Source organism: Mastomys coucha, unplaced genomic scaffold (assembly GCF_008632895.1).
Source record: "Mastomys coucha isolate ucsf_1 unplaced genomic scaffold, UCSF_Mcou_1 pScaffold1, whole genome shotgun sequence".
Classification (NCBI taxonomy): Eukaryota; Metazoa; Chordata; class Mammalia; order Rodentia; family Muridae; genus Mastomys; species Mastomys coucha.
Window position 1 is genome coordinate 89,215,219 of NW_022196891.1, and position 25,444 is coordinate 89,240,662.

Consider the following 25,444-nt stretch of genomic DNA (forward strand, 5'->3'; position numbering starts at 1 on the left):
CTACCCACTGATCCACCCACCCACTGATTCACCCACCCACCCACTGACCCACCCACCCACTGATCCACCTATCCACTCACATATGCACCTGCCCGAGTATCCATTCACCCACCCACCATTACAGAAGCTGGGATGATGGGTCACTGAGATCCATGCTATCTCTGTGCGGAACATCGAGGGCCAGGCTACAGGAAGAGGTTGACTCTTAGACACTGGTTTGTGGGATGAGCAGGTCTTTATCGGGTAGGTGAAAGACCCACAGGTCGGGCTGGTTTATCCCTGGCTTGGTGGAGAAGAGAGAATTTTTCTGATGCCGAAAAGAAACAAGGAGCCCTCGCAGCTTGTGAGGTTGACCTTGGCCCCGAGAAAAGCAGAGTTAGTCAGAGAGATGAGCAGCTGCATGTGCTCTAGGGCCTCTGCCAGGACCCAGGGTCTGGCCTCAGTGGACACAGCCTGCTCTAAGAGGTGACCTCTGCTCTGGGACAGCCTGGGTCAGGTGACCTTAGGCCCTAGGGTCCCCAGGAACAGAGCCCTCCCTAGCCTGCAGATAGTCAGCTGAGCTGTGGGGGCTCTAGCTATACAAGGGGAGAGCCTCAACTGCTGCCTTGGCTGTGGGTTCCTCTGGACCAATAAGTCAGGGTTCTTGGATCAAGGACAGCATCCCTTTCACTGTGTGGCACTAGTGAGCATAGTGGTCCCCTCTAACTGTCTGGAACCAGAGTTCTCTTGCCTTTGGGATTCAGGGAAGGCTTTGAGTGTTTCTAAGGTGAGAAGTCACTGTCCTCAGGGATGTCCAGAAATAGACCAGAGGGGAGGCTCAGAGTGTGTGCAGAGGTTACAGTGTAATGAAGGAGAGAGGCGGGAGGTGAGAAGAGAGCGACATCCCAGGTGCCTAGCTTTCAGTTTTTCAGTGCTCCCCACACAGCCATCAGATCACAGGGCCTGGGAAGGCCAGGTTCCAGGTGGGGGTCAAGCTTGCACCAAGTTGGGGTGTGTGTGCAGGGGAGCTTTCCTTTCTGGTCTCCAGATCTTTGTGGGTCAGCGAGAACACATTTTCTGAAAAATGTTTCTGTGTAAAATGACCACGGTTGAATTAGTGGAAGCCAGCTCTGTAGAAATGTAGCCGCTGAAATATCTGTAAAGCCAGCTTATGACACAGCGACACCTGCGCTTTCCTAGAACCAGGTAAGATGACAAGATCTAGCGACATAGCTAGATGTTTCAGAAGAGTGATGAACAGACAATATTTTACAAATAGCAACTTTGAGGATTTGGGACTATTATTTGTGTAAAGTCACAGGTGTCATGGACACTCACGGTTGTGTGATGGTCATTAATACCCGGAGGAAATGCTATAGTAAAATATTTTAGATTTATTTTATGTGTATGAGTGTTTTGCCTGCATATATATGTGTGTGTACCACATGTGTGGCTGGTGCCTGTGGAAATCAGAAGGGGGCATCAGACACCCCAGAATTGTGAGCCACTGTGTAGGTGCTGGTCCTTTGTAAGAGCTGCAAGTGCTCTTAGCTGCAGAGCCATCTCTCCAGACCAGAAACACCACATTTTAAGTTACAGATGGAAACAAAGTTTTACAAGTTTATCACTTGATTCTCCTAGGACCCCAGGGAACAAGCAGTCCCTGAAGTAAGGGTCAGTGACAGCCACAGAAGGACCGGCCTTCTGACGTAGAAAGCCTTTGTCCTTGCTTATCTGGTTTTACTGGATCTTGAAAGAAGTGCCCTCATTGCCTCATTACACATGGGGAAACTGAGGCTCCAGTGATCTGGACGCCGACTAGATTGTGTCAGGTACAGCTAGCAACTGAGCAAACGGACGGACGGGGGACAGCCAGACAGCCAAGCATGTCTGAGGTCAAAGGGAGCGTGAGCCTGGGGAGGGGGAGGCTGTGGTCCTTAGCAGAAGAGACCTGGAGAGAGAAGAGGGGAGGAGCTGTCAACTGAAGGCAGCATCCATTATGCCCCATTTCCCAGAGAGAGAGAGGCATATCCCCAAGGTTCTCACAGACCCAATGTGAAGAACACTAGGGTTCTTTACAGACTTGGGACCCTCAGTGTATCATCCTGGCTGGCTTCCATTTCTTCTCTTCCCACTCTGTCTTGGGACCCTCAGTGTATCATCCTGTCTGGCTTCCATTTCTTCTCTTCCCACCCTGTCACTCTCTTTGTCACCAGCATCCTGCCCATTCTCCTAGCCACCTGGCTGGCAGAGGCAGCACTCATTTCCAGACTGTGAACCAGGTTCTGGGACGGCAGACCCAGGTGTTGCATAGGACACAGCTGCTTTTGTGTGTCACAAACACTCTGGGGACTGTGCTGCATGGTATGTCAACCTTGTGTGTGGATGAGAACTTGAGACCTGACTGGTCAGGGAGGATGTAACAGGGAGCTCTTATCTATCCAGGACTGCAGTCTCCTGTAGAAGCATCGAAGTGGCTCGCTCCAGAGATCCCCACTCAGACTCCGAAGTGTAATCACAAGCATACGCCATCACACCTATCCTTGAATAAGCTTCTTTGGGAGCCTCACAGCTAGTGTAGTGGAAGATGTGGCCCAGGGCCCAGGACTGCTGGGACCTCAGGCCTGCCCAGCATACTGCCTCTGCCTGCTGGTGGAGAATCCTATGGCCGAATGCGCTGGCATGCCGGGAAGTTGGAAGGAAAGTACAATAACAGAAGAACAGAAAAACTTCAGAGAAAACAATTGTTTTTGCTATATGCTGTAGTTACAGGCTTGTGTGTGTACGCATGTGAATACACATGCCTGTCGCTTGTCTGAGTGGGGAGCAGGCCTCCAGGACAGGCTCTGAGGTCACCAAGGCCCCCATCACAGTGGTGAGCTATAGTGTGAGGGGGTTGGAAGCCTGCCAGGGAAGTCAGCCTCTGAGGGGAGCAATGCCTCCAGAGGGGGCAGGCGGTGAGGCGAGGGCAAATCACACAGCCTGTCTGGTCCCGGGAGTCTGCCTGGTTGGCAGCTGTCCACAGCTATCCTTCCCTTCCTCCACCCTCCCTCTTCATCCCCTAGCCTTAAGAACTTAATCGGGCTTGCCCCTAGAGCCTCCTGCAGGGAGCAGCTGGCATCAGGGGCAGAAATAGCTGCCGCAGAAATCCTGCTGTTGGATCAGGGCCCTGTGGAGGAGCATGGGGGTGGGGAGAAGAAAGCTGAGAGAGGCTTCTCCTTTCCAGTGAGACCCCCAAGCTGGGCCACAGAAGGTTAAGGTTCACAGAGATCAGGGCTCAGGAGGCCTACTCAGCATTAGCCCCTGAAAAACATCTGCCTCTACAGGCCAGCTCAGGCCTGGGCTAGTGAGATTCGACACTTACCATTCACTGACCATTTGTACTTCATCGATCATCAGCCCTCTTATTAACTCTGTTATTTGATGTCTTGTTTGTTTTTAAAACTCTTTATATATTCTGGATATTAATTCTATGTCATGTCAAGCTGACAGAGGTTTTCTCCTGTCCTGTGGGCTCCTTCTCTCTGTTAACTTTCTTTTGCGATACAGAAGCTTTTTAAATTTCACCAGGTCCCATTTGTGACTCGTTGTCCCTATTTCCTGAGTAACTAGTTCCCTGAGAAGGACCTTGCTATATGCTTGGGTCTGAAGTGTTTCCCAACTTTTTTTCTCTCATAGTTGTAGAATTTCTGGTCTCACACTGAAGTCTGATCAATTTGGAGTTGTTTTTCACCTGGTGTCCTGCTCAGGCAGCCCCGTGTAACACCTCCGACCAAGGCTGTGTCTTCTATGCAGGCCACCATCTCTATCCATCTCTGTGTGTGACATCTGCCCTCACTCTCACCCTGCTGGTCCACAACCCCTCCTCTGACTCCCTTCATTGTCTAGTGTTCACCCCCTCCTCATAGATACCGAGTGTGGTCTGTGCCAGCCATCCTGACAGCAGGGACCCTGGATACCTTCATGTTAGTGTCCCTCCACTGAACTTGGCTAAAGTTTACTGGATTAATGAATTATGAATGGTGGGTCGGTTGTTTTATCAGGGTAATGTCAACCCACACATTTCTAAGTGTATCATCCTTAGACCAGAGGCATTTGAAACAATGTGTTCTAGTTGGATTGGCATGGGATATATGTATTTAAGGGAGTGTGTACATGTGTATGTGTTGTGTGTGCTATGTGTGTTGTATGGGTATGTATGTTGTGTGTTGTTTGCTCTGTATGTGTTTATGTTGTGTGTCCCTTCCCCCACAGATTATGGGGATATGATTGTACTCAGCTGTACATGTACCGTTCCCTGCTTTGTTTATGGTTAGTGAGGTTTGGGGAACAATTTCTCTGGGTTCAACCATCAGGATGCTTTCAGGGTTCTTATCAAAATGGCTGCATACGTCACCTCGATGCAATGCTTATGGTGAGCCAAGCTTATTCACAACTACTTCTCAAATGGCCCTATTTTGTTTTCCATAATTAGGAATTTTGCTCAAAGAGGTTGTGACCCTATCCGAAGACTTATAGCTGTAAGGGGTGGGATATTTTCAGCTGGGGCCCAACTCTCTCTCTCTCTCTCTCTCTCTCTCTCTCTCTCTCTCTCTCTCTCTCTGTGTGTGTGTGTGTGTGTGTGTGTGTGTGTGTGTGTGTGTGTGTCTTGGGTGGCTGATGAGAGGCCACTCCTCTTCTCTGTCTCAGAAGGGCCTGGGGGGCCATGTCCCTCATCCCGTGGCTCCGGTGGAACGACACCCCTCCCCGGCTCTCGGCCCGGAGCCCAGCCGAGATGGTGCTGGACACACTCATGATGGAGCTGGCTGGGCAGATGAGAGAGGTGGAGCGGCAACAGAGGGAGCGTCGCAGTGCCGTCAGGAAGATCTGCACAGGTGTGGACTACAGCTGGCTGGCGAGCACCCCCAGGCCCACCTATGACATCAGCCCCGGTGAGCGGCTGCAGCTGGAGGATGTATGTGCTAAGATCCACCCATCCTACTGTGGGCCTGCCATCCTCAGGTAACCCTGGCATTGGGATGGGGACTGTGACCCTACTGGCTCCAGAGGTGACTGTAGTCGCCAGAGCCTGAGGCTACTAGGATCAGAGCCAGATGACATGAGTGGCCCAGAAATATATTAGATGGGGTGAGGCAGGAAAAGGAACTCAGAAGGCATATCAGCCATAGAGAGGCTTCGTCTGGGGCTGGAGGGAGATTCTGGAGGCCCTCAGGCTGGGACGGGTGGGACTCAAAGCCTGTCAGTTCTTTGTTCTTCCTGCTGGGTGGTTGCAAGCCTGCATGGCAATGATGGCTACTTTGTTACATGTTTGTCTTCCATGTCTCCAACTTCTCCTGCTGCATTTCCTTCTTCTTCCTCTTCTTTTAGCCCAGGCTAGCCTAGAACTCACTATGTAGCCTAGACTGGTCTCAAATTCACAGCAATCCTGCTGTCTCAGCCTCAATGTTCCTTCTTTAGGACCTGTCCCAGGCAATCTCTCCAAAACTGGTGTCTTAATTATTCTGTTTGATCAGGTTTGACACTGGTCAGCCCCAGGTGTGAGTGTGTGTATATGGGGAAGAGGGAACAGACAAGTTCAGCAAGTCTGTGAGAGCCCAGGGCTCCGAGTGTATAACGCTTGGTGCAGAGCAGGACAGAACTTAAACCTCCCTCCCTGAGGCTGTGGACCCTACATCTGTCCCCATGGAGCTGGTGAACTCAGTACAAACTCAGGAACAATTCCAAACATACAGGAGTTCCTTGTCAGCATTTCTGCTTGACAAACCTACACGTAAACACTTTGATCCCAGTTTCTCCAGTAGCCCCCAACACTTGCCCATCCTGTGCTTTCTCTCTGAAATTCCCTTGAAAGGAGGACTTCACCCCTATTTCCCCCTTTGGTTTTTGTAGTCTTTGTGCTGGCTCCTTTCCTTTCAGACTGAGTGCTCCCCTCCTCCTGATTCTATTGATGATGGAGCCCCCTAAAAGCATTTACTTCAGAAGAGAAAATGGGTCAGAGGTAGAGGCCTAAGCTGATGCCAGGGGGCACCTGACCTGGCTGGCTAAACCCACAGTGAGGAGACACTGGGTTAGAGGTCATGCTTCCTCCTGGCCTTCCTGTCTGCCCCTGCCTAGCACTGGCTCTCTATAGGGAATAGGAAAGAAGGGATCAAATGGGTGAATCAGCTCTAGGGAGAAGCCTAGGCAGAAGAATCAGCTAAGGAGACACACATGGACCAAGGAGGCCACCTGTGTCCTTCCTGAGAAGGAGCAGGGCCAGTGGGAAAGCAGAGCATGTCCATCCCCTGAAGAGACATGGAGCTGGGGAAGGTCTCCATGATGACACACCATGACTTTGCAGACATCCATTTCAGAGTAATCACGGGGCAGGTGGAACCGCCGGAGAGGCGAACACAAAGCCTCCCAAAGCCAAGATGCGGTTGCAGTGCATACCTCAGGACTCTGTCCCTGTCTGCCTCGGGCTGGCTTCAGACTCCTTGCGTATGAGCATGTACCATGTGAAATGGCAGGTGTTCCCTTTTACAGGTGGGAAAATTGAGGGTCAGAGGTGAACAGTGGGATTTGAGCTCAAGATTGACTGGGACAAGAGCAAGGTTGGGAGCTGCTGGCAGGTAAGGTGCTCAGCCCTTCTCATCCTGTGCCCCCAGGTTCCGACAGCTGCTGGCCGAACGAGAGCCCGAGGTGCAGGAGGTGGCGCGGCTGTTCCGCTCCGTGTTGCAGGAGGCCCTGGAGAAGATGAAGCAGGAGGAGGAGGCCCATAGGCTGACCCGTCAGTGGAGCTTGAGGCCCCGCGGCAGCCTGTCCTCCTTCAAGACCCGCGCTCGCATCGCGCCCTTTGCCAGTGACATCCGGACCATCTCGGAGGATGTGGAGCGTGACGCGCCACCCCCGCCGCGTACCTGGAGCATGCCGGAGTTCAGGGCGCCCCAGGTCGACTGACCACCCAGGGCAATCACCCTCAGGAGGAATGACGGGCTGGTGACTCCGTCACCAGCGCTGAAACCTCCCCACCTACCCCAACCAGGAGACCCATCAAGCAACACTGCTAGACCATGGGAGCCAAGTACCCAGTGAACACACCTGCTTGGCTACAGGGTAGAGTCAGAACTTGAGCTCCGTGTCTCCCCCCAAAAGGTCTCCATTTCCCAGCCTGATGTTGGAGCAGGCTCCTCCCTATTTCCTCTGTCTGGAACAAGGAACAAGAGTCTCCCTCTTTTGCAAGGTCCACATACTCATCCCAACTTCTAGGATGCCCCATTGACCCTATCCATTCAGGGCACCTTTACTGGTCACCAGATGACATTCACTGCAGGGGACCTCAGGCCCAGGACAGCTGGTGGGATCCACCAAAGACTGTTCAACCCACTTTTCAGCTAGCGAGTGAAAAAAACAAAAAACAAAAAACAAAAACAAAACAAAAAAAAAAAACCGGGAGTCTCCCAAGGGTCTCCCTGCTTTTGCCTTAACTCTGATCCCTCTGATGTGGCATTGTTCTTGCCCCTGAGTCCTTGAGTGCTGGACTATGATAGGGTAGGACCACTGGATACATCTCCATCCACTGGGGCGGAGGCTGCTCTCCAACACAGGTAGCTAGTGGGGAGTCCGCAGGACGATCATAACCCCCACCCTGTGGTGTCATCATATGGAGTACAGCCAGTCCAGAGTCAGGGCCTGGAGGCCTGCAAACTTGCTGCTCAAGTCTAGGGATCCTTCTGCTGACACTAGCTCTCCAGCTTCCCTAGGAAGTGCCTGAACAAACCAGTCCAGAGTCGCCTCCTGCAGCCTCATGCTCTGATGAGTGGATCACTGTGAAAGATCTGGAAAGCTAGATGCCCCCCACCCCCCGCCCCAATCTGGGGTGGAAGTAGTGTTCAGGGTGAGCAAAGTGTCTGTCCCCAGCATCCAGTGCGTGTGAACCTTAGAGTCCAAATAAAATGCAACAGGAGGAGACTCACCAGGTGCTGCATGTAGTCTGACTCAAAGCCTACACTCCTTTGCCCTCCTCACGCCCTCCCCCTCCTTCAAGGCAGGGTCTCGCAATGCTGGCTGCTTCAGCCCCTCAAGTGCTGAGTCTACGGCACAGATATTCTTTTTGAATGATGCGGCTTTGGGTTGCTTCGCTGGGATCTGGATAGAGAATGATCGGACGGCATCTTCTTCTTATCCATCCACTGCCAGGATGAAAAGGAGCTGACTGGCTCATTAGTATAATCTCAGCTGCCAAACTTTGGATAGGTGTCCAAAGTTGTAGTTGACCCCCTACAACCAGTCAATGTAGGTACCTCGAAAGGGGATCTGGGAATTAAAGGACAGGGACGAGAGAAGAAGAGAGCCAAGACAAAGTTCCAATCAAGGCTCAACTTTATTGCAAAGCAGCGGGCTTATGAAGGCAAAAACCATAAGCCCAACCCCCAGATGTGATAGATGATGCAGATCACCTCATGCTGGCAGCCAGTGGTATAGGTTTCCATTTCTCAGCACAGGTCTCTCTTATCAGGCCAAAACCAGAAACTCCCAACTCAGGCGGGAGGAATCCCACCTGTGATGGCAAAAACAGCTGATGGGGCAACTCCTGCTATGCAGATCAGGGCAGAACCTTCACACAGTGACCTGTGTCGCTATGGGGGTTCACTTCGATTCAGTGGGTTTGTGGATGCTTCGGATGTGACACCAAGAATGGGAAAGGCTTTGAAACAAACAGGTCCACAGTTGGGAGGAAATGTTGAGTGAACTTGAGCTTGCCAAGCCTGCCTGCCTGCCTGAGGCTCTCGTGGGGCTTGATTTGCCTAGAGGGAGGTTCTGAGGATCCCCAGAGGAGGACTACTGATTTCTTCTCTCATGTCTCTCTGTTCTTTGCAAACAAAAGGAAAACCAGAGGCAGTGCGCTTGCTCTTGAGTGACAGGAAGCTGCTACTGCTGTCCCTGCCAACCTCCTCAGAACTCTTCTGCTTTGTCCCATCTCAGCTGTGACGCTAACTGAACCCTGCAAGGGTCCCAGAGGCAGTCCTCTGCACCCAGACTGGCAAAGCTGTGAAAGAGTGCCATTTCTACTTAAAAGACTCAGGGTGACAAACGGAGGTGTCTGATGAGGGCTGACGTTGGCTGGAGGGGGAGCTCCCAACTGCTGAGCTGGGGCTGGAGCATTTTATTTCTGGTGCTTCTTACTTAGTATGAAAACCTTCAAGTTCTAGAAAGTAAAGGGAGCTTTAATACTTATTAATTCTTAGTAATATTAATTTCACTTTTTATTTCATGTTTTAGTATCTCAACCCAAAATTTTGGCAGATACCTTAATATGAATCTCAGATATGATTCTTCACTCCTGAATACTTCAGTGTGCTCTGCAAAAGAGAACATCCCAGAAATATATATATTTATTACATATATATATATATATATATATATATATATATGTATTTATGGCTGGACATGGTAGCATACATCTTTAGCCCCAGGGTTTGGGAGGCAGAGGCATGCAGATAAGTTCGAGGTCAGTCTGGCCTACAGAATAAGTTCCAAGATAAGACAGCCAGGGCTACACAGAGAAACCCTGTCTTGAAACACAAACACACAGCTGTTATGTTAATAAAATCTACATGAACTTTCATATTATCTAATGGCTAGTCCATGCTGAAATGACCCAAATCTTTCCCAACATATGACTCCTACATTTTGTTTCTGAGAGTGAGGGTCTCATCAAATCTTATACATCCACACACCAATCAGAAAATTATGATTTATTTATGCTCAGTCATATAGTGTCCTGTAATCCTACAATGGAATGCTGATTATGGAGTATCCTGTTGATAAACAGTAAATTAATAAATTGTAGCCATTTGATAAAACTGTTTCAACATAATAAAGACTCTCTAATATATAGGTATATACACATATATATTATACATATATATATACATGATGTAATTTTACATAACATTAATTTCTTGTTCTGTCTTTAGAATTTTAAATTCTTCCATAATGAGGAAAGCAGCAAAAAGTGTCAACCATTTACACCAGTAAAGAGTAGCTATTAATAGTACATATTTTTAATAACTTGAAATAATAAAGCCCTAATGGCCGTTCAGGGTAGGGATACACGCTTGGCTGAATACTTCAGGAGCCTTCCAGTGCACACTTGAATCACACACAGGAGGAAAAAAAAGGTTCAGGATAACCAGCCATAACAACAACACATTCTTTGGAATTTGTTATCTCGCAGGTTTGACCGGCATGCTTGCTTTAACCCACAAATAGCTACTGCAGCTATTACATGTTCCATGGAAAGTTGTCTTTTAGGCTAAGACATATTTGAGAGCTGTTTACAAAGTCTTAAGAGGAAAAAGTGCTTTGCTTCCAAAATACTGTCTCTCTGGAATGTGTGTGTAACATGCTCCATGAGAGGTCTGAGTTCATCTGTCGCATTGGTGGTAGCATTTACACTCTGGAGGTCTGCATGCCTGTTGTTGCTAGCAAGCTGAAATCATGGAATTCTGGGCTGGGCTGGCAAAATGCCTTATTCCATGGGGTTGGGGGTCTGGGCAATTATCCGTCCAGGATGTAAAGAACAATATGGTGTGAATATTTGAGTCCACCTCTTCAGGGACAGGGTGAGTGGGGACTAGGACGGTGAATGAAAGACCGGTTGTGGAGAACACACATACTTTTCTGGAGAAAGAATTAGGGGGGCGTGCTGCCCTTGTAGGTGCAGAGGCTGGGCCTGATTTGGATGCTGTTGGGGGCGCATAGGGATATGGTGATAGGCTCAGAGCATCCCACACTCCCTTGCTGCATCTGTTGCCACTTCTGTATCATCTGCTTTTGTCTCTTCGTTTCTCAGAACTTTATCAGCCTGGTGCTATGACTCATTTTCATTTACTGCACTTGAGGGCTCACCACTGGAAAACCTACTATTTTAAACAACGGAGACGAGATAGGATCACCTCCAAGACCGATACTGAAAATATCTGGGACACCTTAGTCATTTCTGATGTAAAAGAATACGAAGAAACGACTCGCAGACGAGCGAGGGAACGAACGTTGTAACTTTAAAAAAGCTGTCTACCAGGAAGTTGGCGGAACATAAGATGCCACCTTTTAGTAAGTGCCCTCAGGAGTGCTATCCAGTGAGGTGCTGGACTCCCGGGAAAAGTTAAAATCGTTACCTACGAATACATCCTTACCTACAAAACTAAGAGACTACTAGTCAAACCTCCAGGATACAGAGGCCGAATAAAGAAATCAGGACGACCTGCCAACAAACCTCCAACACGGTGGTAAAACACAGCAAAAAAGCTGCCAGAGCCAAACCTAAAAGAAATACTCTGAAACCCGAAGAAAAATCACTTCCCTTTAAGAGTAAAAGAAGACGGAAGTGGGTGTCCAATCCGGGGGAAATTAACCTGAGAAAACGTGTAGTCTCAAGTCTGGGGAACCTTCGCCACCCTGTCACGGTCGATTACAAATTCTAGTCCTAAGGCCTGGATGCTCGCCACGCGTGGAAAGGCTCTCGGAGGGGCCAGCACCCCAGAGCGTCCAAACGGGACACCCTAACCGTAAGTGGCCTCACCCCAGGACACCACGAGAGGCCGAAGAACGCTTGGCCCCGCCCTCTGCTGGGCCACGCCTTCGGATGTAAGCCCGGAAGTCCCGCCCAGCCTTGTTGAGGCTGGGGGTGGTGGTCGGCCGCAGAGCGAGATGGGTAGTTAAGAGACCGTGTGCGCTCGGTGTAGACAGGATCCAGCTGAAAGCCACATCATTTCGAACACTTTAAAGCTGTCCGTACCTTCTACCGGAAACAAGATGCACATTCGTGTAATATTTTGTACTCAATGCTGGGAGAGTTGAGGCTCTCCATTCCCAGAGTGACACGTTCAAAAAATCCCCTGACTTTGGAAAATGAAGGGCGCTATAACTAGAAAGAATTAAGCCAGAGTTTAAGGCTTTTATCTTGCAGTCAGTGTAGAACTATTGAAGATAAGGGGGGAAAGGTTTGAAATGAATGGCTGTGGAAAACACAAGTGGTCAAATCATTTTGAAAACGAGGGATGTTTTGACGGCAGAACAGCATTCTGAAACACTCTCAGGTGTTCACTTCCCAGACATTTTGGAATTTTTTTTTCAAAAGATTTTCATTTTAATTTTCCATGTATGGGTGTTTTGCCAGCATGAACGTATACATACCACATCCATTCTTGGTGTCCACAAGGGCCATATGGCATTGGATCCCCTAGAACTGGAGTTCCAGATAGTTGTGAGCCACTATGTAGGTTCTGAGAACTGAACTCAGGTCCTCTGGAAGAGTAGCCAGGGCTCAACCACTGAGCCATCTTTTCAGTTCCTAAAATATCCTCCACCCCCCCCAATATTTCTATATATCCTCTCGGATAAGCCTTTTTGCTATTACATTTAAATTTTCTTTTTACCTTTGCTGAAAACTAAGACATAAACATACCTATTGGCTTGGCCCTCTTCCCTGGAGACGGTCACCTGCTGCCCTGCATTAGAATTATAACCATCATGGGCACCTCCACATGCTGCCCCACTGAAGTGGGTTCAGGGGTGATGTTACACACAGGGCTTTCCTCTGGGGTGCTTGCCTCTCACACATGAGCAATCCCTTGAGCTGACATGTATTGGGGTGAGATGGAAAACAGCCTAGGGATGTTTCCACTGCTGTGTACGTACACGCCCATCAGGACTGATCACAGGTGCAGAGCTGTAGTCTGGGTTCCTCTGCCTCTCTCCAGCGGGCCACATGTCAAGTAGGCGCATCTATCAAGTGCAGCAGTGAGCAAGAAAGGCACTCTCAAAATAAGGGGTATAGTGACCCAGACGGGGTCATCCTCACTTGTCATTGTGTTCTCGGGAAATCCTCGAAGAACCTCCCAAGCAATAAGCAACTTAGCTTTCTTTCATTTGGTGGAACACTCAGGTAGCCCCACTCCTGCCCCATTTCCCAGGTGGATGCCACCTTAGTCAGGGTTCCTATTGCTGCGGTGAAACACCATGACCAAAATGCAAGTCGGGAGGAGAGGGTTTATTCGGCTTACACTTCCATATTACTGTTCATCATTGAAGAGAGTCAGAACAGGAGCTCAAACAGGGTAGGAACCTGGAGGCAGGAGCTGATGCAGAGGTCATGGAGGAGTGTTGCTTACTGGCTTGCTTCCATGGCTTGCTCAACCCGTTCTCTTATAGAACCCAGGACCACCAGCCTAGGAATGACACCACCCACAATGAGCTGGGCCCTCTCCCATCAATCACTAATTAGGAAAATGTGCCTGATCTTATGGAGGCATTTTCTCACTTGAGGTCCCCCTCCTTTGGGATAATTCTAGCTTGTGTCGAGTGACATAAAAGTAGCCAGCACAGTATGTGAAATAAAGTGTGTTGACCACTTGCCATGTGTCAGCCATAACTTGTGAGATATAAACGGAAATCAGAACTAGCAGTCTTAGCAGTGGTACAGAGACAGCGGCCTCCTTCCTCTGCCTCTGTTCTAGGAAAACTCTATGTTGAGGTCCACATGCTCACCCTGTGTCTGTAAAGTGCTTACTGTGTGTCTGGAAGAGACATGGGCGTAAAAGTTCCTGCACCTAAGGCTCTCACACATGGAGGCAGGAGAAGGGGGGAGGCGGGAGAGTGGGCTGAGTAAGTGCACGTACATCCCTGGGTGAGGAGCACAGTGTCCTTCTGAGTGGGTACAGTGCAGAGAGGGGTGCATCAAGTGGAGGGGCTGTAGTCCCAGTGCTGGTTCCCCAAACCAGGTCAGCTCACTCGTAACCTGAGATGAAGCATGGGGGCCGTCACTTCCTGAGGATGACGCTGAGGTGCTGTGATGTGTAAGGCCCAGGCAGACGTTCTTATGGGTACATCTCCACATCAGGTAGCTCTCTGCCCTTGACAGCGTCACAGCTGGCTTACTTGGAGAAAAGATGAGTCTCCCACCTCCTTTTGAAGCTTTGCTCACCAGCTCTGCTTCCTTTCTGCATGTGACCGCTTTTGCCCTGAGTTCCGAAGCCTGGATGCTTGGTGAGGATCCAGCAGGTGTGCCTGCCCCCAGCAGAATCGGAATGGCTTTGCCAGCGGCACAGCTCTCAGCTCAGGAGAGGAAGAGCTTGTGCCTAGAATGCCTTCCTTCCTTCCTATCCTATCTCCTCCCCACATCCCCAGCCAAACTCCAGCCAGGACGGAGAGAGCGGTCTCTGGGAGCGCCGTGTTTGCTTCAGCAGAGAAACCATGGCTGGACTTGAGCTGGACAACAGGACAGAACGTGCTCAGCTGTTGTGGGCTTGTGAACACTTTCCTCAGGAATATATACACTTGTCAATCTTCAGAAGCCTTTTAAAAATTGTTAGTTTTCTTTTAACTGTTGACAAAAACCTTTAGCAAGTGTTTCTATTTCAAGGTTAGCACCTTTAGATCTCTCAATGTTGATTTAGTATAACACACATTACTATTCAAAATGCAGCAGGAGCTAATTTCTAGACACATGTACTTGTACATAGAATCACATATACATACACACAGATGATCATCTAAAAACTGATTTGTCGAGTAAACATTGAAGCAGCATGCGTTGTTGGGTACAGGATGAATGCTAACACAGTGAAATTTAGCCACTCTGTTAATGAAGGCATTGGACATGGACACAGGCTGGGCTGAAGATCAGCAGTGGGATGCTTGTCGACCACGAGTAAGACCATGGGTTTCCTCCCAAACCCCACAATAAAATAAAATAAAAAATACTTTATTTTTTATTACCTGCCTTTGTGGTCACGGGCATCTTCCTTGAATTATTTTGATGGATTGTAGTGCTGTGTCTCTAAATGAGAAGACAGAGGAAATAGGTTCTCTCTGTGATTCATCTCTTTCTTCTATTCCTATTATTCTTTTAAAAACTTTTATTGATTTAAGTTTAAGTTTTACCTCATGTACACCAATCCTGCTCCTCTCTCCTTCCTTCACATCCACCCTTATTTCTTGCAACTTCCTCCAACAAAATAAACACACACACACACAAACACACACACACACACACACACACACACAAAGAGAGAGAGAGAGAGAGAGAGAGAGAGAGAGAGAGAGCTGAGAGAACAAAGCTAGAAAACATCTCATCATGGAAGCTGTAGCAAATCACAGTGTGTCCCACAGTAGATCCCTCTGTCCCCACATCTTCTCTTGCAAATGTTCATTGCAATGAATCACTGGTCTGGTTCGAGGTCTCTGGTCTCTGTGACACCGTTAATATTGGCTCCTCACCAGGACTACTCCTGTTGTTGACCTGTGTCATGGAGATCCTGCAGCTTTGGATCAGTAGGACTGGCCTTTTCAAGGTGTCCTAACCATTTGCAGATGATACCTGGGCTGTAGCCGAGCTGGTCATTGCACCGGATGCCCCTTTTCTGTACGGCAGTGCAAGCTCTGCAGCACTGCTCTGGCTAGTCCACCCAATGCTGCCACTGACAGGAGGCAGGGGCAGCTCTCCTGCTCTCGTGATCTTGGGCCTGCTCACCCACACCTACGCCTCCAGAGCCAGCTCCACTGTGCTGCCCAGTCACAGTGCCGGGCCCAAGATGAGAACTTTTGCTTTTTGGAATGCACATCTTGGAAAACACAACAATGGGTGTGGCTGCATGGAAAGGAAAGTGAATTAGAGGTGGTGCTTGCTTTTCCCATCCCTGGACACAGTGCCCCGGAACCACAGCTCAGGATGAAGAGCTCAGCGTAGTTCACAGCCTCGGAAGCTTCATGCTCTCTTGGGCCCACTGTTGGGCCTGTGGTGAGACCGAGCGTTATGGTGGAAGGGTGTTAGATCTGAGAAAGTCGAGTGGGGGCAGGTGAAGAGGCCAGGGACAAGATATGTCCTTCAAAGGCATAGCCCAGTGACCCACTTCCTCCAGCCAGGCCTCATTACCACCCATAATGCCGTTAGTAATGGCTGCATGAACAGACTAGTCCACTGATGAAGTGAGATGCCTTGGGGTTGTCATTCCACAATCAATATCCCCCCCCACACACACTTGCACACATACATACACGCATACTACATATTCTGTTACTCTAGAGAACCTTGACTAATACAGATGTGAAATAGTGAGCAAACCACAGAATTCCCCCAGTCTGGCCTGTGGGCTAGAGACTGGGCTCCTGGATTACTCTAAGGTCATGGACCATCACTGCTCACCAGAGAAGGCAGTGTATTTCTATGCTACATCTATCCTTTGGGACAGGTCCTGTGATGTTGCTCTTGTTTCTTCACTTTTTCACAGAGAGATTAAGAGGGTTCCTGGACTCACAGAGGCCAGTCGGGTAAGTTGTTTCTACTTAAAAGCAGTATTTTATTTTCTGTGTATGCATACATGCCTGCAAACATGAGTGCAGTGCCCACAGAGGCCAGAAGAAGGCACCAGATCCCTTGGAAACTTGAGTTACAGGTGGTTGTGAGCTTCCCTGTGAGGGTTAGAAATTGAAATTGTGTCCTCTGAAAGAGCAGTCGACAGTCGTTAACTGTTGAATCATATCTTGAGCCCCATGTCTTGTTTTTAAGGTTCATTTTTGGTTCTGTGTATCTGTATGCATCCATGGGAAGGTGTGTGCAGGTGCCCACAGAGGCCAGAGAGAGGACATCAGATGCCTGAGCTGGACTTACAGCTCGCTGGGACCCACTAGACATGGGCACTGTGAATTGAATTCAGGTTCTCTGGAAGAGCAGCAAGCACTCATAACCACGGAGCACCTCTGTGGCCCCTGTTCTGTCTCTTCTCTCAGCTGCAACATCATGACATCACCTGCACGCTAACGTGGCCTTGGGTCCAGGACACTTGTTCTTCTGTGCCTTGGAGCCAATGCTACATGAGCAATGGAGGATGGCATGGATCCCATTTCTAGTCAGGGCGGGATGGCAGATCAGTCTCAGGTTTACTGAGCTGAAAGAACAGATTGTAGCTCGCATTTACACACAGACCCAAAAGACGAGCAGTTCTCAACCTTCCCAATGCTGCCACCCTTTAACGAAGCTCCTCATGTTGTGGTGACCCCCAACCACAAAATAATTTTTATTGCTACTTCATAACTATAATTTTGCTACTGTTATGAATTGTAAGGTAAATGTCTGTGTTTTCTGATGGTCTTAGGCAAACCCCAAGAAAGGGTCATTTGACCCCCCCAAAGGGGTTGTGACTCACAAGTTGAGAACCACTGCAACAGACAGATGTACAAGAACCCGGTCATTTCTGGTCACAGAGTACTCAGGACGTTGACGGGAAACTCCACAAGTTTCCACAAATGCTCCTTTTCTGGTCAGTATATGAATTCAAACGTTCTTCCAGAAGAACAGGAGGTTTAGACAGCTGTCGTCCATAGCGAACAGGATCCCCTTTCGCCTTTTTCTCATATTTTTCCCTATCATAATGAATTTCGCTCATCCTCACACTCACTGCCACACAAAGGTCACCAGGCTGAGTTTTGTAAAACTGGCATAGTTGACAGTTTTGACCTAAGAAGCTATTCTTTACCTGTTCAAACCTAAGGAAATCTGAACTTTTGGTTCACTAAACATTCGCCCCTTGGCACCCATTGCGTCAGTGGAGAAGGACGAGGAGCCAACCCATTTACCAGCTGTTATACAACTTTGAAAACTGTGCTTACAGGCTGCTAGTGAATCTTATATAAAATACAGTATGCTGATGCAGTTTCCAAGGAGTTGGCACTGCCCCGAAGACCTCTAGTTCAGATGCAGCCTATGTAGCTACATTGCCCACACTTGACTGGCACAGCCTGCCTGCCTCTGACAAGATGGCTGCCGCAGGCCTAGGGTGGGGTGTGGAGGCAATGAGTCAGCTTCTAAATGGCAAAGGGTGTCAGTGGAAATTCTGCCCCTGCGTACTCAGTCACATTGAGCACTGGACTCCCTGTAAACACTTCCCAAACATCAGCACGAGAGAGGAGCCCCAGGCCCTGTGGTCAAATTATTATAATTTTTTAGCAGATACAAAAATATAAATAACAGCAATATTCTAAGAGCTTTAAGTTTCAAACTGGTGAAGGATCCAAGATAAAAAGATAACACGTTAGACGTTGATGTGTCTGGAAGTCAGGAAGACAAGAACAAAAGCATGCTCAAGTCCAGAGGGCTGGGCTTAAGGGAGCAGTCACAGCTGCTCCTGGGCTAAGAGGTTTCCTTATCGGTTAACATTTACAGATCTTCCAAGTCCGTTAGATCCACGGCCACTTTCAAGAATAGGGTGTCGTCTTTAATGTAGGTGTTCTTGGAATTCTCTAGCGTAGAATGCGAGACAAAGCGGGGACAGCCAGAGGCAATGTTCATCTCGCCGTCGGGCCTCTTGAAGCTGCTGCTGTTGGGGTCAGCTTTGAAGGTCTCCACAATGTGGTTTTTCTTGCCACTCTGGTCCAAAAGCATCAAGGTCACCCTCTGCCTGAACGGCCATTGTAACAGCGAGTCAAACTCACCCCGCATCACCACAAAGTACAGGGACAGGTGCGTTCCCTTCCCCGACCCATCCCCGTTCAAGTACGCCCTGGCACAGAGCCGGTAGCCACAGCGGCTGGTGTAGAAAGGCTGGCTGAAGACGGACACCGTGTGCCCCTCCACGGCCTCCCTCTTCTTCACCCTGTAATCTGTCACCTTCCAAATGAGTTTGCCACTGTAGCAGGCGCCCTCCAGCTGCTTGAACCGCTCTTCATTCTTATTCAGCTGTGCTTTGTGGATATTAATGTGTGCATCGTGCTTGTTGGTCTCCCCCTCCAGAAGAACTGGAAGGAAACACAGAACAGGAGGCTGCAGCTCGGGCTTGTCAACAAACACTGCCTGTGACATACATGCATGGTGTCTGCATGTGCACCACACACATGTGCACCACACACATGTGCACCACACACATGTGCACCACACACATGTGCACCACACATGTCAGTACAGGAGGCTGCAGCTCGGGCTTGTCAACAAACACTGCCCGTGACATACATGCATGGTCAGGGTTAGGAGGCTGACATGTCATGTGTCATGTCCCAAGCCACATGTCAGAACAGGAGGCTACAGGACAGGCCTGCCATCTAAACATTGCCTGTGAAATACATGCATGGTGTCTGCATGTGCACCACACACATGTCAGAACAGGAGGCTGCAGCTTGGGCCTGTCATCTAAACATTGCCTGTGAAATACATGCATGGTGTCTGCATGTGCACCACACACATGTCAGAACAGGAGGCTGCAGCTCGGGCCTGTCATCTAAACACTGACCGTGAACTACCAGCATGGTGTCTGCATGTGTATCACACACATGTGCATCACACACATGTGTACCACACAAATGTACATTACACATGTCAGAACAGGAGGCTGCAGCATGGGTCTGTCATCTAAACACTGACTGTGAACTACCAGCATGGTGTCTGCATGTGCATCACACACATGTGGACCACACACATGTACATTACACATGTCAGAACAGAAGGCTGCAGCATGGGTCTGTCATCTAAACACTGACTGTGAACTACCAGCATGGTGTCTGCATGTGCATCACACACATGTGGACCACACACATGTACTACATGCATTGCTAACGTTAACTCAGTCGTCGTAAGCTCACACCAAGCAGACATGGATGTGTCTTCCTCACTCTCAGCTTGCCTGAGTATAAGACACAGTTGACATTCATCTTGAGTGAATTCTCATGCTGAGCCTTATGCTCCTCTAACTAGTGTGTGTATGTGTGTGCTTGTGATGTAAGTGTCTGTGCATGCTTGCACGTATGTGGCTGTGAGGTGCTTGTGGCATACAGAGGCCAGAGGTTGATGCTGTGTGTCTTCCCCAATGTTTTTTTTAGTCTTTTGACACAGTTCTCTCACTGAACCAATCCCTGATGTTCTGGCTAGCTTGTCCTGGAGATCCTGTCTCAGCCTCTGAGTGCTAGGACCACAGGTAGCCCTCCAGCCCACTCAGCAATCACATGGCTCTAAATTCCAAGCCTTGTGTGCAGCAAGTGTGTTATCTACTGAGCCATTTCCACAACCCCTATAATGAATTTCACATTTAAAAAGACATTATTATTATTATTATTATTATTATTATTATTATTATTATTGTTAGTGTATGTGTGTTTGTGTGTGTGTGTAAGTGAAGGCATGTGCACCATAGCATATATGTGGAGGTCACAGAATAACTTTCAGTAGTTGGTTCTTTTCCTCCACTGTGTGGGTTCCAGAGATCAAGCTCTAGGTGTTAGAGTTTAAATGAGCTGGTCTTACAGTCCCAGGCATTAGAATGCTTGGTCTGCAGTTGGCTGTGTGGGGAGGATTAGGAGGTGAGCTGGTCTTACAGTCCCAGGCATTAGAATACTTGGTCTGAAGTTGTTGGCTGTTTGGGGAGGATTAGGAGGTGTGGTCTTGTTGGAGAAGGTGTGTCACTGGGCTTGGGATTTCAGGGACTGCTCCAGCACCATGCCTGTTTGCTGCCATGTTTCTCTATGAGATGGTGGTAGATTCTTATCTCTCTGCAACCATAAAGCCCAAATAAACCTTCCATCTGTAAGTTACCTTGCTTTGTCACAGCAACAGAGAAGTCACTGATACACTGGTCATCTCAATTGCATAGCAAGTCGCCTGCTATGCCAAATCCTAAGCCACCCATCACCTCTCTCCCTCAGAACATTGTTATGTTCCAATGTCCTTAACAATTACCATTCTCAGCTCTTGGAACTGCCTGGGTCACCACTCCTGCCTCTTGGAACTGCCTGGGTCATTTCAGTCTCTTGTCTGACTCCACGCACATTGTGGCGACCCTCATTTTCTGAGGCAGCACGAATCTCATGCTGTTTCACAAACAGGATTCAGCCACCGTGTATCCTGGAAAGCTCGCTGTGACTTGTTAGGCAAATGCACGCAGACGGGGAAGTCATGAGAGGGACCTGGACGCGTCACACACACACACACACACACACACACACACACATACACACACACACATACACACACACACATACACACATACACACACACACACACACACACACACACACACACACACACACCTACCTAATCTCTGGTCACTGGCTTCTAGCTGAGTGATCCTCTGTTTCACACTGTCAACGGCATCCACCAGAGACCTCAGGTCGAGCCGACTCTGCTGCTGGTTAACTATTTGTAGCAGCTGCCGCACCTGTGCTTCTAGCCAAGCCGACTTGTCCGTGTGACTGGTGAGAGCCTTGCGGTACAAAGAAGAGCATTTTAGAAATGAGACAATCGATTAGTAATGTGCTGACTGAATTTTAACACAAACATTTCACATATAATAATCCGCTAATGGAATGAAAGCGGCAGTGTCCAGAGAGGGAGTTCGGTGAGCCTGGCAGAGTCAGAGGCAGCAGCTGCCATCTTCTTCCTCCTTTCCAGGCTGGACTCCTCTGGTGACTCTCTGAACTTCCCTCAGTGTGTCTATCTTCCTCCTTTCCGGGCTGGACTCCTCTGGGGAATCTCTGAGCTTTCCTCAATGTGTCTAAAGTCCCCCCTCCATGTATACACATGTTCTTTGGCTGTAGCTCTTCTTGCCTTAGCACTTTCTTCCTGCAGACTCCTTCAATTCTCTCTCTGTAAGGAGGCGGAGACTGAGCAAGAGCAGGCAGAGCAGGATACAAGTCTGGAAGAGGCCTCCACACTCTGTGGATGTCTCACACGGAGGACATTAATCTGCCTGTCTTACCCATATATAATCTTTTTTTTTTTTTTTTAAAGATTCATGTATTTACTGTATGTATGTAAGTACACTGTTGCTCCCTTCAGACACACCATAAGAGGACATCAGATCCCATGACAGATGGTTGTGAGTCACCATGTGGTTCCTGGGAATTGAACTCAGGGCCTCTGGAAGAATAGTCACTGCTCTTAACCACTGAGCCATCTCTCCAGCCAAGCCCATCTAATCTTAATTCCTCCCTGTTGCTCTTTGTTTAGGAAAAAGTCAGAACTAATAGTGTGATAGGTTCCTTTTTTTTCTACACATACTAACACATACATATGTGCACACACATCTGCTCATACATGCCCAGCACACATAGAACAGGTGCGTACATGTATGTATATATGTATATGATGTAGTGAACAAGTATAAAGCTTATATATGGTTTAGATTTTCTGGAACAATACAAATTTCAAACACATTGCCCATGTTATATGTCTTAAAATCTTCCACTACAAATCTTATCATGAGAGAACTTTTTATTCATTAGGGATCCATTTGTTGTTAGTTAACATTCAGGATCTGTCAAGTGATTTTTTTTTTTTTTTTGGTTTTGGTTTTTTGAGACAGAGTTTCTCTGTGTTGCCCTGGCTGTCCTGGAACTCACTCTGTAGACCAGGCTGGCCTCCAACTCAGAAATCCACCTGCCTCTGCTGTCAAGTGGTGTTTAAGGCATGTCCTTCCCAGGGGAATTAATTCTGCACAATGCAGAGCTACGTTCTCAGCATTCTCAAACAGGGAACTATAACTCAACATTCATTAAAATCCATTTCCACACATACTATGGAAGTATGGTATAAACATCGCATTTACCAACATGGGTATAAATATACTGGGTCATGTAAGAGACGGTGTTACTGTCAGTGGCAGAGGGCCACGCACATGCGGTATTCTCTCTGGTGGTCCATGGCCACACTCAGAAGAGAGGAGGGTGCAGACAGAGCAAATGGGACAAGGTGCTGAATGGGATGTGGGACAGCTACACAGGTGTCCCTGGCATTACCTAAGTCTGGCTTTTCTATGCATTTGAAATGGTTTCCATGGTTTCTGTGTTAAAAGAAGAAACCCCTTTGCTGCTCACTAAAAGCATTTCATAGCTTTGAATGGAAAAGGGCATGTCCCACCTGGAATTTTTTTTCTTTTCTTTAAAAGATTTATAGTTAGGCTCATTCATTTTATTTGATGTGAATGTTTTGCATGTATGTATATCTGTGAATTTTGTATATGCTTGGTGCCCACAAAGGTCAGAATTGGGTATTGGATACTTGGAACTGGAGTTATAGATGGTTGTGAACTCCCCACCATGTATGTGCTGGGAACTGAACCCAGGACTTCTGCAGAAGCAGCAAGTGCTCTTAACTGCTGAGCTATTTCTCCAGCCCTTCTTGTCTTGTAAAAATTTATTTATGTGTATGTGTGTGTGCCCGAGTGCATTATCTTTACCATGTGTATGCAGGAGACTGTGGAGGCCAGAAGAGAGCATGAGATCCTTTGGAAGTGACATTACAGGTGGCATGAGTCAGCACTTTCCGTCCCTGGGCCATCATCTGTCCAGCCCTTACCTGGACGTTTGAGAGGAAACTTCCATTTCGGCCAAACATTTGCGTGAACTGCTTAAGCTCCTTTTCAAACTTCTTCACGGTTCCTGCCAGCTGCTGGATCTTGCTTTCCTTCTGTTCGAGACTCTGATATAAGTCAGAGATCTAACAACAGGTATGAGGGCAGGAGAGAGTCATTAAGTGCATGCACACACAGACGATGGGGCAAGACTTTCTAGAGGGAGACGGTGCACATGCATTTCTAGGACCATTGTTGTCAGGCAGAGCCCCATGTAATGCAAGAAAGCATTTGCAGGTGGTCTCTAGAACCACAGAATGCTCCATTCCTTACCCATAGTGACGGGTTAGCCAGTCAGGAGTTTCAGGTGGCTGAACTCGATGAACTGGCTTGGTGCACTCTTTCAGGGTGTGCCGTCAGACAGTGAGGACACAGATCAGTGCCACGTGAGACCTCGCTGAATTTTATCTGCTCTGTCTCTGTCCTTCCCCAAAGAGCCCCTTCAGGTAACCATCAGCGAGTGTAGCTCAACCCAGTGAGCACTGCTAAACATAGACTCTATAATCTGCACCTGTGTGTGTGTGCGCGTGTATGTGTGCACGTGTGTGTGTGTGTGTGTATGCGTGTGTGCATGCATGTATGTGTGCACGTGCATGCGTGTGTGTGCATGCATGTATGTGTGCATGTGCGTGTGTGCGTGTGTTTGTGGGCATGTGTGTGTGTGCGTGCGTGCATGCATGCATGCGTGCATGTCTGGTGCCTCCTCTACTGCTTTCTACCCCTTCCCTTGAGACAGAGTCTCTCACTGAGCCTGGGCTTAGGCTGGTGGCCCTCCTGGGACCACACTGATGTGGGTGATCTAAATTTAGGGCTTTTTGTTCATGCAGCAAGTGCTCAAACCTGTTCAGCCATCCCGTCACACTTAAGAGAGGTCCTGTTCAGCCTGAATGCTGGCCAGCTTCCACTAACGTTATCCACAGAGAGGCTCTTATATCCACTCCTCCCCTCACCTCATCTGTGTTTGCTTGGCTTCTGGTTTTTGAGAGCCTGGTGTGGTCCAGGCTGACCTGGAACTAGCTCCATAGCTGAGGATGGCCTAGCTCTCCTGCCTCCACCTCCCAAGTGCTGAAATTTCAGGTGTGTGTACCATATACATACATATATACACATGCACATGTACAGACAGACAGAAACACATCCCACATAGATACATTCCACATACCATGCACTCACACAGACACACAAACTGACACACATAGTCACATATACTGACACATACACACACACATCTACATAGGCACACATACACACAGAGATACATACATGCACACTCACACACAGATACACATATACACACTGATATACAGGACACACATTTTCACAATGACACACACTCATACTTACATTCATACACAGATACACCCTAATATACTGACACACACTCATACACAGACACATGAACACACACAGACACACACACATTGATATAGACACACACACAGACACACACGATACAAACAGACACACACACTCACATATACTCTAACACAAATATATACACACTCTGACACACACATTGAAACACACATATACACATAGACACACACACACTGATACTCATACACACATACACATATATACACAGACACATGAACACACACAGACACACACACATTGATATAGACACACACACAGACACACACGATACAAACAGACACACACACTTACATATACTCTAACACAAATATACACACACTCTGACACACACATTGAAACACACATATACACATAGACACACACACACTGACACTCATACACACAGACACATATATACACATTCACACTAATACACAGACAAATACCCACACACTGGCACATACACACTGATACACACTCACAAACATACTGACTGACACACACTCATACAACCAGATACACACACACACACAGGCACAGACACACACTGATACACAGGCTGGTAGATACTCATACTAACACACACACTGACACACACATATACACACACACACTCACATTGATACATTGACACAAACACACACAGACACACATATATACACTCACACTGATAGACAGATACACATTCACATACTGACACACACTCACACAGAGACACACATATACACACTCTA

General features: G+C 48.2%; 2 protein-coding genes and 1 long non-coding RNA gene across 5 annotated transcripts in view; 1 reads left to right on the top strand and 2 right to left on the bottom strand.

Annotated features, from left to right (window-relative positions):
• Rd3 (retinal degeneration 3, GUCY2D regulator) overlaps nt 1–7,345 on the top strand; it is a 9,461-nt gene extending 2,116 nt beyond the window's left edge. Inside the window, exons 2-3 of one of the 2 annotated variants that reach the window (XM_031343083.1) lie at nt 4,669–4,980; nt 6,627–7,345. In XM_031343083.1, coding sequence (XP_031198943.1) covers nt 4,685–4,980; nt 6,627–6,918 — 588 coding nt within the window. In that variant the 5' untranslated portion in view covers nt 4,669–4,684 and the 3' untranslated portion in view covers nt 6,919–7,345. Of the gene's footprint in view, nt 1–4,668; nt 4,981–6,626 lie in introns of those variants that run through there. The other variant, XM_031343091.1, reaches the window with a different exon arrangement.
• Nucleotides 7,346–8,322: 977 nt separating this feature from the next.
• Nucleotides 8,323–11,957, bottom strand: LOC116071957. The gene is made up of 3 exons (XR_004111255.1): nt 11,379–11,957; nt 9,269–9,320; nt 8,323–8,518 (listed from the first exon to the last, which is right to left on the bottom strand). It is a non-coding gene; the product is annotated as an uncharacterized LOC116071957 (long non-coding RNA).
• Nucleotides 11,958–17,938: 5,981 nt separating this feature from the next.
• Nucleotides 17,939–25,444, bottom strand: part of Traf5 (TNF receptor associated factor 5) — a 50,114-nt gene continuing 42,608 nt past the window's right edge. For both annotated transcript variants that reach the window (XM_031339255.1, XM_031339263.1), the window contains exons 9-11: nt 23,300–23,440; nt 21,038–21,206; nt 17,939–18,756 (exon numbers count right to left, since the gene is read on the bottom strand). In XM_031339255.1, coding sequence (XP_031195115.1) covers nt 18,179–18,756; nt 21,038–21,206; nt 23,300–23,440 — 888 coding nt within the window. In that variant the 3' untranslated portion in view covers nt 17,939–18,178. The remainder of the gene's footprint in view (nt 18,757–21,037; nt 21,207–23,299; nt 23,441–25,444) is intronic.